At 42.6% G+C, this 14,510-nt stretch overlaps 1 protein-coding gene across 1 annotated transcript in view; it reads left to right on the forward strand.

Annotated features, from left to right (window-relative positions):
- Positions 1–13,379, forward strand: part of CAB39L (calcium binding protein 39 like) — a 131,863-nt gene extending 118,484 nt beyond the window's left edge. The window contains exons 8-9 of the mRNA XM_063951994.1: positions 5,381–5,524; positions 7,632–13,379. Of these exons, the coding sequence (XP_063808064.1) occupies positions 5,381–5,524; positions 7,632–7,811 (324 nt within the window). The 3' untranslated portion in view covers positions 7,812–13,379. The remainder of the gene's footprint in view (positions 1–5,380; positions 5,525–7,631) is intronic.
- The last annotated feature ends 1,131 nt before the right edge of the window (positions 13,380–14,510 follow it).

Below are 14,510 nucleotides of genomic sequence, written 5' to 3' on the forward strand. Positions count from 1 at the left end.
GACCGGCGATTGTGTCGGCATGGGTTTATAGCGCTGTGGCAGCGTGGACAGGTACCTTATCAGCACAGATTGAGACCCTAGTAAATATATTAAAGATGCTGTCTTAAGTGATAGATATATAGTTATAAAGCATGCCCAAAGAGACATGAGTATACTGGGTCCTAGAGTCAAAGCTATGTCGATCTCTGCTTGACGTGTCCTGTAGAATATGCATTGGACAGATGATGCCGACTTAAGAGGCATATGGAAGGCTGAGGATTGTGTGGAGAAGGGTTCTCGGGCCTGGTCTCCACAGCTATAGCTGGTAATTCTGCTAGTTTGCCTTATATTCCTGCACAGCCTAAGAAAGCACAACATTATTAAATGCAGCCTTTCGAATAAAGAAACAAGAAAGTCTGAGGTGCATCCTTTCTTGTCAGAGCCGGGATCAACACAGCTAGTTCCCAGGAACAGAAGTCCTCCCCGGCCCCTACAAAAATCCACCTATGCCGCTGGGGCTCCACAGGCAGAGCTAGGCCCGGTGGGGACACGCCTTCGTAAGTTCAGCCACAAGTGGGTTCACTCCCTGTTAGGTCCCTGGGCAATAGATATTGTGTCTCAGGGATACAAGCTGGACTGTGAGAAGATGCCCCCTCACCGACGGCCCTGCGGGCTTCTCCCCAAGAGAGGGAGCCAGTGTTAACTGCAATTCACAAATTGTATCTTTAACAGGTGGTGGTCAAGGGTCCCCTCCTTCAACAAGAGGGTGTTATTATTCGACCATGTTGTAATCCCGAAACCAGACGGTTCGGTCAGACCCATATTGAATTAAAAATCCCTGAACATATACCTGAGAAGGTTCAAGTTCAAGATGGAATCGCTAAGAGCGGTCAGGGCAAGCCTAAAAAGAGGGAGACTTTATCGGGAATCGGGTCATAAGGGATGCATACCTTCATGTCCCCATTTATCCACCTCATTAGGCGTACCTCAGAATTGCGGTACGGGATTGTCATAACCAAGGTAATGGCGGATATGATTGTGCTCCTGCGGAAGCAAGGTGTCACTATTATCACGTACTTGGACGATCTCCTTTATAAAAGCGAGATCAAGAGAGCAGTTGCTGAACAGCGTATCACTTTCTCTGGAAGTGTAACGGCAACACGGCTGGATTCTATATATTCCAAAGTCGCAGTTGGTTCCTACAGCTCATCTGCCTCTCCTAGGCACGATCCTAGACACAGACCAGAAAAGGGTTTATCTCCCGATAGAGAGAGCTCAGGAGCTCATGACACTGGTCAGGAATCTATTAAAACCAAAACAGGTGTCAGTGCATCACTGCACTCGAGTCCTGGGAAGGATGGTGGCATCATACGAGGCCATCCCCTTAGGCAGGTTCCATGCGAGGACCTTCCAATGGGACTTACTGGACAAGTGGTCCGGATCACCTCTTCAGATGCATCGGTTAATCGCCCTATATCCCCCAGGGCCAGGGTGTCTCCTGTGGTGGCTGCAGAGTGCTCACCTTCTCGAGGGCCGCAGATTCGGCATTCAGGACTGGATTCTGGTGACCACGGATGCAAGCCTCCGAGGATGGGGGGCAGTTACACAGGGAAGAAATTTCAAAGGTCTGTGGTCAAGTCAACAGACTTGCCTCCACATCAATATCCTGGAACTAAGGGCCATATACAACGCCCTAAGTCAAGCGGAGATCCTGCTTCGTGACCAACCGGTTCTGATCCAGTCAGACCGCAGGGGTTCATGTAAACCGCCAAGGCGGCACAAGGAGCAGGGTGGCGAGGGTAGAAGCCACCAGAATTCTTCGCTGGGCGGAGAATCAAGTAAGCGCACTGTCAGCAGTGTTCATTCCGGGAGTGGACAACTGGGAAGCAGACTTCCTCAGCATGCACGACCTCCACCCGGGAAAGTGGGGACTTCATCAGGAAGTCTTCACGCAGTTTGCAAATTGATGGGAACTGCCTCAGGTGGACTAGATGGCGTCCCACCTCAATAAAAAAGTCAGGAGTGACTATGGGCCTAAAATTAGGATCCATAAAGGTCAAGATTTCGGCCCTATCCATTTTCTCTCAAAAAGAACTGGCTTCACTGCCTGAAGTTCAGACGTTGTTCCGGGGGTGCTGCATATTCAGCCTCCTTTTGGTCCACCGGTGGCACCTTGGGATCTTAACGTTGTGTTGGATTTCCTGAAATCCCACTGGTTTGAGCCACTTAAGACCGTGGAGCTAAAATATCTCACGTGGAAAGTGGTCATGCTATTGGCCTTAGCTTCGGCTAGGCGTGTGTCAGAATTGACGGTTTTGTCATGTAAAAGCCCTTATCTGATCTTCCATATGGACAGGGCAGAATTGAGGACTCGTCCCCAATTTCTCCCTAGGGTGGTATCATCGTTTCATTTGAACCAGCCTATTGTGGTGCCTGCGGCTACTAGGGACTTGGAGGATTCCAAGTTGCTGGACGTAGTCCGGGCTTTGAAAATTTATGTTTCCGGAACGGCGGGAGTCAGAAAGTCTGACTCGCTGTTTATTCTGTATGCAGCCAACAAGGTTGGCGCTCCTGCTTCGAAGCAGACTATTGCTCGCTGGATCTATAGCACGATTCAGCTGGTTCACTCTGCGGCTGGATTGCCGCATCCAAAATGGTGAAAGCCCATTCCACAAGGAATGTGGGCTCTTCTTGGGCGGCTGCCCGAGGGGTCTCGGCTTTACAGCTTTGCCGAGCTGCGACTTGGTCGGGGTCAAACAAGTTTGCTAAGTTCTACAAGTTTGATACCCTGGCTGAGGAGGACCTTGAGTTTGCTCATGCGGTGCTGCAGAGTCATCTGCACTCTCCCGCCCGTTTGGGAGCTTTGGTATAATCCCCATGGTCCTTACGGAGTTCCCAGCATCCACTAGGACGTCAGAGAAAATAAGAATTTACTCACCGGTAATTCTATTTCTCGTAGTCCGTAGTGGATGCTGGGCGCCCGTCCCAAGTGCGGACTCTGTGCAATACATGTATATAGTTATTGCTTAACTAAAGGGTTATTGTTATGAGCCATCCGTTAAATGAGGCTCAGTTGTTGTTCATACTGTTAACTGGGTATGGTTATCACAAGTTGTACAGTGTGATTGGTGTGGCTGGTATGAGTCTTACCCTGGATTCCAAATCCTTTCCTTGTTGTGTCAGCTCTTCCGGGCACAGTTTCCCTAACTGAGGTCTGGAGGAGGGGCATAGAGAGAGGAGCCAGTGCACACCAGATAGTACCTAATCTTTCTTTTAGAGTGCCCAGTCTCCTGCGGAGCCCGTCTATTCCCCATGGTCCTTACGGACTACGAGAAATAGAATTACCGGTGAGTAAATTCTTATTATTCCTTTATTGGAAGCCTTGCGAGTGCCGCCTTCGTGGGTGTTATGTTGGAGTCTGCTTGACTTAAGGAGGGCACCGGAGCTTTTCTGTGGGACAGTAACGCGAGTGCCGATCCATCATTGCATATATATATATATATATATATATAGTAAGAAGAAACAGGTGGCACTCACAGACTTGCAAACAATGTTGAACGAACTCCACGGCGTGGAGTTCGTTCAACATTGTTTGCAAGTCTGTGAGTGCCACCTGTTTCTTCTTACTGCATGTGGGTGGACTAGCATGTCCACAAGGAAGGGCACCTCAGCCAGTTACTAGGAGGAGTGCTGGGGCAAATTTATATATGTGTGTGTGTGTGTGTGTGTGTGTGTGTGTGTGTGTGTATGTGTGTATGTATATATGTATATATGTATATACAGGTTGGGTATCCCATATCCAAAATGCTTGGGACCAGAGGTATTTTGGATATTGGATTTTTCCGTATTTCGGAGTAATTGCATACTATAATGAGATATCATGGTGATGGGACCTAAATCTAAGCACAGAATGCATTTATGTTACATATACACCTTATACACACAGCCGGAAGGTAATTTTAGCCAATATTTTTTATAACTTTGTGCATTACACAAAGTGTGTGTACATTCACACAATTCATTTATGTTTCATATACACCTTATACACACAGTCTGAAGGTAATTTAATAAAATAGTTTTAATAACTTTATTTTACAAAGTTTGTGTACATTGAGCCACAGAAAACAAAGGTTTCACTCTCTCACTCAAAAAAGTCCGTTTTTCTGAATATTCCGTATTCCGGAATAATTGGATATAGGATACTCAACCTGTGTGTGTGTGTGTGTGTGTGTGTGTGTATATATATATATATATATATATATATATATATATATTATACTAAAGTGGCTGTGTGTGTACATACTTTTTTGGGGGGTTGAAATGTACTACTTGGGACTATGTATGAACTATGAATATGAAAATGTTTTATTTCAGAATGTTTGTCTGTTCGTTTAAAAACAAAAGAGAGTTTATATTGTGCACATTATTATACAGTACAGCTCCCGCCATAATTATATAGTCTCCTTGGACCTGAAAGGATGCTTAAACTAGCCTTATCACAAATAACATATACAAGTATAATAATAATAAAGTGTAAATTGTTGTAAATATTTCTCCATGTTTGCAAGCTGCCGTAACAGCTATAAGTGCAGTAATTCAGATAGTTCTGAGAACTGTAGTGAAAATGCACTGCTATATTACCTTATGATCTAAAAACACAGACGAGGGCTGGTGTGAGAGGTGAAGCTTTCTGTTTCCCATCCGATGGCTGACCGCTTCGATGCAGCTGCAGATACCCAGAATTGGTGTCTGCAGATCAGCTGATGTGCTCATGCGTCAGGCTGTGACTGCTTCTGTGCACAGTATGACCATCAGAGGTTTCGATGCCATAGCTAGTAGCTGCCACATTGCTGGATTTGATGTTAGAAGTCTGACAACCATTCGAGTTTCTTATGTCCATCCGTACACTACTGTATGTGCAAAAGATACACCTCCATACAGGTTATGCTTAACTCAATCTCTATGCAGTTACATCAGCACTCCCCAACTCATCTCTAACTACAGATGAATGCCCTGGTACGCCTCTCCAGCTGTAAGTGTAGGTGCGGCTGGAATGTACCATTCTGCATCGCCTGTATGTACGTACAATGTACGTATGCGCAGTGCTAATAGTGTATGTTCAGCTTTGCAACAGTCCCATTATCATGCTAAAAAAGGACAACACATTAATTTTAAACACACCTCATTAACATGTTCTCATTTCACTGCAAGTAACACGATGAAAAGGTGGATTATATTAATTGTCATTTTCAGAATTCCTTATGGTTACATGGGAATGTATCTTGCCGTGTTTCTCGTGTGTGTGTGTGTGTGTGTGTGTGTGTGTGTGTGTTATAACCTGTGTATTTTTATTTAGCTACAACATGTACAGTGACTGATAAGTGAATGTTTTCCTCTGTAGTTGCTGGGTGAGCTAATCCTTGACCGGCATAACTTTTCCATCATGACAAAGTACATCAGTAAACCAGAAAACCTGAAGCTTATGATGAATCTGCTCAGAGATAAGAGCCCCAACATTCAGTTTGAAGCGTTTCATGTCTTTAAGGTGAGTGAGCTACTTTGTGCATCTGCGTTTTGTCAGGCAGTAGAGAGGACACATGGAAACCTGTTACTGGAGAGCACCAGACAATATGCATGAGGCATCTGGCCAAAGTCCCATGTACGTCACAGGTAATGGAAGCACATAGCTTGGATCTATTTTTAGATGCTGCACTGGGAATGATAAATAGGAGGATATTCACAGTGCCATTCTCCTTTGTGTAATCCAACAGCATGTGTGGAGACAGCTTCACGCTATGCAAAAGAAAATGGTGTAGGTAAAAAAAAAAAAAAAACACTTTATATCCATACAGGCAGATTGTTACCCAGCCCCAAACGTGCACTGTGTAGGATTCAGGAATACTTATCATTCACATTATCACTGTGGGAACGGCTGCAAAACTTTATTTTTGAATAACTGTAATTTCAGTGATAATTGTACCAATTGTCAGTACCGATCGTTGCCATCTCCCCAGAGTTGTGCTCCTGTGCATCTTTTCACACCTCTGTTTCCTCTGATTAAAACATGATTTAATAAAATCTGATTTTAATACTAAAAATCCCCCTGGACACTCAGACGCTAATTAAACCCACAAGGAAAACTCTCTTATGCGTCATGATTGTGCCTCAAGAGTAAGACCAAGGTTTTTTCTACTATAGATCTATATGGATGTCAACGAGTCTGTGATATCGCTATTACAAGAGTGCCCAAACCAACTATGTACACAAACAGTGTCAACAATGGTGAGGTGCAACTTTGCCACAGACCGCTGGCTGTGGAGGGGTTAAGAGGAAGGCTCATTACCACCTCTTCTCCAAGTTCTTTGTTCTTGCTTCTAGTGAAGCTGATTTTCAGTAAGCAGATTATTCTTCTCTAAAATTGTGACCTATTAGTCTTTTCACCCATGCACCAGCTTTCACAGGAGTAGTAGGTGTCCCTGTCTTGTAGATCCCTATGTAGGAATATTTTCTATTTGCTTGGACCTAGAAAGTTCTGCATTTTTGTTTTAGATTATCTGTGTAGTCTGTTGACCTTATTAATGCATAACCTGATTTAAATTTGATGGCTAATGAGGTGTTGTAATCAACTAATTGATTGATTATGCCAGGGGTTCCTAACGCAGTCCTCAAAGCACCCTAACAGTCAAGGTTTTAAGTATATCCATGACTCAGCACAAGTTGGGGCTGTGAGACCAGTGGTGAGGATTCCAGCGGTCAGCATACCTACCCTGGGAACTGCAGAATGCCGGGGAAAAGGGGGCGAGCGCAACAGAGCCCCTTGCGTGGGAAAGGCGTTTGATCGCTCGGGATCCTGGAATCGGCATGGGACTGCATCCCAATTAGCAAAGATGGGTAAATCATATTGACTGTGGTACTAATTAAGTCACTTGTGGCCAAGCATAGATATACTTAAACCTAGACTGCTAGGGTGCTTTGAGGACCGCGTTAGGAAACATCTGGAGTATGGGCTTCTTGACGTTTTATTGCATCTAATGGGGGTTTAGGAACATATGACTGTTTAGTTACATCTCAGCGAGCAGTTTTGGAGAGTATTGGATACTCCTGATACTCTGCTCCATTCATTCTTTGTGGGCTTTAATGCTTATAAATGCATATGTGCATTTTGTTGTTAGAAAAAAATGGCAGCTATAAGCATAGACAATGCGTACTGCCTCACTTTCCCAGATCCTGCCTGCTGTGACATGAGAAGAACATGCCTAGAGCGTTATAAAATAAAAGAGCAGAAGTAACACCCATCTTAACGCAGACTTTAACATGCAATACAGGGAATCTAGTATTTGAAGAGAACGATCATTTTTTTGCGTTTCATTTCTAACAAAAAAATTCCAAATGAATTTTACAAGAGACTTTTTTTGGGACATTTTTACATTTAGCATTACTGAATGGGAAATTATCTACACTATTGAAAACTATATTTATATAAAGTAACTAGAACATCTCCATTACAATATAAATATACAATTCCTCAGTCAGGAAAAGCACAGACGTGCAATCGCATATGTACTGGCAGAATCCATTCTTTTTCTCTAGCAAATACATTTAAGCACAATACTGTTCTCAAGTCCACTCATCTGTCTTGCCTTACATCCTAGGTATTTGTAGCGAATCCAAACAAAACACAGCCAATTGTGGATATCCTGTTAAAAAACCAGACCAAGTTAATTGAGTTCCTGAGCAGCTTCCAGAAGGAGAGGACAGATGATGAACAGTTCTCTGATGAAAAGAACTACTTGATCAAACAGATACGAGACTTGAAAAAACCCACCCCATGAAGATCTCCGACTGTGCATCTACCATCGATCATCTGAATCAAGTGTTTTAAGGATTGGTCATCATGGCATTGTCAGTGCCTATGTCTTTGTTTCAGTTTAGTTTATTAGCTGCCAAGAGTATAAAGGTTTTATATTAAAACTTTAAAAAAAAATTGTTTTTCTTAATCAGGTCTGTGGGGATGTGAAATTTGCAGTTGGGGGTGCAAGGGGTCAGTCACTGTAAGTAGGGGCTGCTACTGCTGATGTTGATTTGACTTGAGCACTCATTTGGTTTATAAGTCTGGAGATTTCTCTTTAACTTTTCCCAACTTGTAGTTGTAGAGAAGATGGAGGTTATCTTCTCAGCCTTCTTGTACTGGTTTCTAGAAACGGATCATGCCGCAATTTTCCTTTTCTCTAGCAAAAACCCCCCAGATCTATAGCACTTTGTCCGAAATGGCTCCTCTATTGGAGGGGGTAAAATGTATGTAATTCAAAGATTGTTTTATGGAGGTCCACTTGTACTTGGCGACCTAATAAATTCCTATGAGTGATATAGCCTATTATTCTAGGCCACTTTCTTCATTTGTCACCTGCCGCACAGGCATCGAAGCGTTTGTCTCTAGAGTCCTCTCGCATCCAGCATATGTGCATGAATGTCTTAACTTGTCATTGTGAAATGATTGTCAAGACAATGACAGCTTTTGTATACACCAAAGGGCACGATAGTAACTGCATTTTCATGATACCACAGGCATATTCTTTCAATAACTTCTTATTAGTAGCTGAGTGGATGACACTGTTATAGAATATACATTTAACACCATCTCTGGTATAGGAAGACCCTCCTATTGCAAAACACAATTGGTGGGGGAATTAGGCTAAGATCATAGTTGTGCTGCGGACCATCATATGTATAATATGTAGGAGCGATGTCTTCTGGTGCATTATGTGGACACTGTACCCTAATACTGTCTAGAATACATAAATTATATTAGATCCATATATATATTTGGACACTGACACAATTTTCATCATTTTGGCACTACAGCCACAATGGAGATGAAATTTAAATGCAGATTTTCAGCTTTAATTGAAACAGAATGTACCAAACGGTTCATTTGGCCACACCTAAGGTTGCCAAGTTTGACCTTATGTTGTGGATTCACAGCAACAGATTCCAAATGCAAATGCCACACTTGGAATCAACTCCAGACCTTTTGCCTACTTAATTAATAAATAAATAAATAACGAAGGAATAGCCAGACCTTTCCATGAAACAGCTTTTGGGTCAATTGTCCAATTACTTTTCGGCCCTTGAAAATGAGGGAGCTACATTTTTTACAGCTATAATTCCTAAACCTTTCCTCTAATTTGGATGTGATTATCCTCAAATTAAAGGTAACAGTCTGCACTTTAAAACCATATTCATTATATAACTGTAACATGTTTTGGTAAACGGCTAAAATATCAAAAAAACGCATCAGTGTCCAAATATATATAGACCTAACTGTATACTTCTATAGTTTGGTGTTATCCGTTCAGTGACCATTAGGAAAAATTGTATATTATAATTAATATACACCCCCTATGTCAATTATGCCTCATGCCTTTCATATGGTAAAATTATAGTCTTTCTGATTCATAATATTGTACTAATTTGTATTAAACAGTTTATTACAATAAATGCAGTCGGCTGAGGGATGAGTGGAATAAACCCAGTTTTGTTCTATTACTGTTGTTCCAATTGTAAAGTGCAACGGAATATGCTGCGCCATATAATAAACTAAACGTGCAAATTTTAATGAACACCATAAAGATCAGACCTCAGACCACTGCAATTGATAATCTCCAGCAGTCAGAGATCTGATGTAAATGTGTCCTTATACAATATACATACATATAAACTGTTTCAGATTACGTTTCTGCCTTGTGTATTACCTGTCAGTCACTTATAATATGTAAAGGAACCAGCGGCTGAGGCGGAGATCTAGCAATGATGTTACCGCGTACATTGCCCAGCTGTGACTGGCCCTTGTCTTTCCCCGTCTCTGTGTGAAGTGATGTCTCGGTGAGCATAGCATTCGCCCTGGAGGTGGCTGCCTGCGCATCATATTCAAAACTGTTCTATAACTCTGCACGTTATTGGGGTGATAAAAGCATAAGGCGTAAACCAAGTTCTTGTTTTCTATTTTTATATCAAGTGGGTAATGAAGTTGGCTCTGTAAAGGAATTCTTTTATTAATATAATTTTAATATATTCTTGGTCTATCTTGTTATGATTTTTATTTGTCCTTTTGATGTGCTTGACTATCTTTCCTCTGCAGAGATACTGCAGCCTTATGGGTACCAGGAACTATACAGTGCTAATTGGCACCCTATTTAATAACTGGTTATGGGTGTGTGCACTGCATGAAAAAAATAATCTGATGAGATAATACACTGTCATACATTTCTTGTCACACTGAAAATACAGATGTGATCTCGTACATCTAGTCCTGTATTGTGAGATGCCTGGCGGGGGAGTGAGCCGTGAGGTCTCATGCCACTCTGCTTGCATCTAGCATATTTTTCGGAAGAATATGCATCTTAGTTGCAATGCAATGCCACTAAGATGCACCAGGAGACTGTACTGATTAAGTTGATTTCTGTGTGTGACTGAGTCTGTTTATGAAGCGCAACAGAACTTTGCATGGAAAAAAGCTGCTGCATTGTAGCACTTCGTATACAGATTAAGAGACTCAAGGGGTAGCCAATTAACAATTACCAATGCGAATTGTCCCGCCGGGGGCTATCCAATTAGCCCTGATAAACCGGCATGAGCCGTGGCTTATCAGGGATTTTGTTTCGCCTGCCTCAGACAGGCGAAACCAAATTGCTGTTTCTATCGAAAACACACAGGTTTCACTGAGCCTGTGTGTTTTCAAAAGAGAAAGTATTTTTTTTTGCAGGTGACCAAATTGGATAGCCTGGTAAAACATCGTGAAAAAACATGAAAAACGTTAATTTTTCACGCCTGATGTTTCTTAACCTCTAATTGGATACCCCTCTCAGTCGCACACAGACATACAAGTGTCGCATATCAAACTGATCATCACATTCTCCTGGGGCATTTAAGTGGCATCGCATTGCATTTAAGACACATTTTCGGGTAAGAAGATGCTCGGCATGCAGTCTCACAGCACCTGGCGCACAGAGAAGGGGCCGTTTGCCGCGACTGCAGTAACAATGGTATGAGGACGCATCTGCATGAGATTGTGTAAAAGTCAGCAGATATAACGCTAAAAACCTCAAGTTTATATAAACTGAGGAACATAGGCAAGTGTATGGGTGTTGTATACTTGTGTGAGTTGTATTCTTATTGCTTCAGTCCCAACATAACCAGGAATTCTTGTACAGGGATTTGTGTGTGAGATAATCAGATAGATAGTAATGTGTTCATACAGCTGTCTGCACTACATATAGCAGTGGTGTAACTAAAATGATACTTAAGTCAGGGCCCGAGAAATATGAGTAAGAAGCATTGTGGTTTGTCATGTAGACATTGGGGAAAACGACTGCATTATTGTAGTACTGCTGCCATTGAAATTTGGATGGTCTTATGTAACGGGTTAAGCTTGCCTTGTTGGTGCTTTCTGGTAGCATCAGGAGGGCAAGAACCAAGCAACCTTGAGCCCCTGGTATATATTTGTATATTCAGCAGAGCCAAACCTAATGGGCTCTAATTAGGGTGTCAGTGCTGTTACTCCTGTTGCTACACCATTGACATATTCTGCTGATGTGTTATTTAGCTATGATCCCAGAGCTCCTATGTATGAACCTTTAACCATACAAAAGTAAAGCAAACTGCTTACTGTAGCAAAATAACAGTCTATACTTCTAATGCTCCCATCCTTAATAGGCTCCATGACCAGGTGCCACAAGTAGCGAGTATTACATTATACAAAGTAGAAGTAACATTTAGATTAGATTGGCATTGTGGCCTATAGGAAATGAAAGATTACGTTTTGGGGGTCACGTGTTACATTATCAGATGTTTTGGCACATGTATAGATAGAGGTATGACTTTTGGGCCTTGTAGGACTGTCACTGATTGGAGCGTGCAGTGTAATTACATGATGGAGATGGTGTTACTTATTGAATGCATTGATGTACCCTGAAGATTGAATTATAAAGTGTATCTGTTGCCTTAACTCAGTGGAGGCAGGAATTTTGTGATGGAGAATATCCCTGAGAATAGGGCCTGTGCGGTAACTAGGGTCCAATATCCCTGAGAATAGGGCCTGTGCGGTAACTAGGGTCCAGATATATGCCATAGTGATAAGAAAACCTAAGCACTCCTTGACAAGATGCTGCAGTGCACAAGGGCAGAGACTGTTGGACTTTTTAAATTAGACTGAAGAGGACATTTGGGGTATAATCCCCTAATCACAGTAGAATGTATAAGAGGTTCTGTTTAATGGATCCTCATGATTTTTTTAGGACAAGTGAAGTAATCTGAGTTTATCCAGGAGCCTGGAGTTGGAAAGTACTGACATTTTTTTCTTCCTTTTCGATGTGACTTGATGAGCTACTTGTTCTTGCACCAGGATCCATTCAGGATACTGGCAGTCTGAATACCAACACCGGCATCCTGACATGGATTGAAAGGCTGGTGCCGGAATCCCGATCAAGCTCTACCGGGGAGAGTTGGGGTCAGGCTGTGGGAAGGGATGGTAAACCTTCACTGGGATGCCAGTGTTGGTCATATGACCTCCGGCATCCCATATGTATGCCCTTGCACTTATTCTCAGTCAGTCAGAGGGGTGTGGTTTCACTACTTCTTATTCAATTGATGATATTCTGCCCTTTCTGGAACAACTGGAGGCAATTCCATTAAATATTATGGCAGTGAAATATCAGAGAATCCTGGTACCTCGCAGCCACCAACGTCTCACATTGTATCTCATAGAGGTGCAGAGTAAAATGTGCAATGTAGGAGTACTGTCATTCTCTGTGATGTGCTCACGTGGGCAAGAATTATATTGCTGCCATTGATTTAGCCTACAAAATGACTTCCTCCACTGATCGTAGTCAATAGGCACACTGAGGAGGATAAAACACCTTACGTATGGATATATTGTACCATTTTTCATAGTGTGATGTAATTCTAAAATGACACGTTCACCCTGCTTAGTGCTCTGTAGAAATGGTCTCTGCTAATGATACCTGCAGTGCAGTGTGACCCTGCAATGTTTTCTAATGGCAGCGACAGCAGAGACTTCCACACGTTTCTCCTGACATTGATTGTTAAGTGATGATCGTCCGACATACACCATAACGCATCCCTATGTAAATGGAGAAACCTTTACAGCAATCTCGGATTTTGCGACTTTAAACCTCTGCACTTTGTATTGCAATGTAACAACCCTTTTACACAAATGTGAGAGGTCTGTACTGCATACAGATCTACCTTCTGCGCCTTAGAAAAGGGATGAAACCTAATAAATATTTGCTTATTTAAACTATTGTGTGTATAAAATAAATGTATATCATCAGTTTGTACTTATAAGATTATATTTACAAAACATTAAAGGCACGGTTACTGATCCCTTGTGTGACGCTTATTTGCACCCTTACTGTGTATTGTGTTTTATCATATTGGATATTACATGGAAATGAGCATAGTAAAGAGTGTCACATACAGTACAGCTGTTTTGTGTTAATGGTTAGTTTCCCAAACTGGTGTGTGTGTATATATCCATATACCTTTGCCATATTATGTCAGTGGTCTCCCAAACTCTGTGGATAATTCAGATCTGATCGCAGCAGCAAATTTGTTAACTAATGGGCAAAACTGTGTGCACTGGGGGTGGGTGTGTGTGGGTGGGTGTGTGTGTGGGGGGGGGGGGGGTCCTCTGTCCTCAAGGCACCCATTGTTCAGGTTTTAAGAATATCCGTGCTTGAGCCAGATGGTTACATAAAATTGACTGAGGTACTGGTGAAGTCACCTGTGCTAAACCATGGATATCCTTAAAACCTGGACTATAATGGTGGAGTTTGGGAAACTCTGGGTCAGATGGCTACATAGTGTTTCCAGCTTTTAGCTAGTCATCACATACATTACATGCTCACACTAGAGGCCATACTCAGACGGATGATCTGGACCTAGCATAGGGCTGGTAAAAGTTACAATGGCGCAGCCAATGGTGGCATCTATCAGGGTATCCCTGTCCTTGCATATTTGGATGCACTAATGCACACAAGGACAGAGCATTGGGGCATCCAACTGAAGCAAAAGATGCAAGGAAGGCCGCAACTGTGCCCAACTCGGAGTCGGACCCTATGAGGAGGAATCTGCCCTTCTCAACAGACTCCAGCCTCACAACCGACCCCGCCCCATTTGGGCTGCTTCCATAAATTTCCCGAGCTGGTCTTCCATCACAGTCCGCCCCTGGCTACAGTCCTCTATATTAGAGGTGGCAGAAACACTGGTCCAGCAATTCACAAACCCTGCGGGTGCCAAACAGAAAACCCTTGTTTTGGAATGAAGACGCATGAAATCTAGCATACAGTCTTCCACAAAGCATGTGAAAGTCTCTCATACCAAATGGGAGAGGGGAGGGTGTTGTTATTTGGGCAGATAACGCCAATATGGAACATCCTCAGTGCATGGTGACATGTTTGCATAGTGGTGGGAGAATAATATGATGGGGATTCATTTCAGGCTACAACCTTATC

This window comes from Pseudophryne corroboree, chromosome 2, assembly GCF_028390025.1.
Source record: "Pseudophryne corroboree isolate aPseCor3 chromosome 2, aPseCor3.hap2, whole genome shotgun sequence".
Taxonomy (NCBI): Eukaryota; Metazoa; Chordata; class Amphibia; order Anura; family Myobatrachidae; genus Pseudophryne; species Pseudophryne corroboree.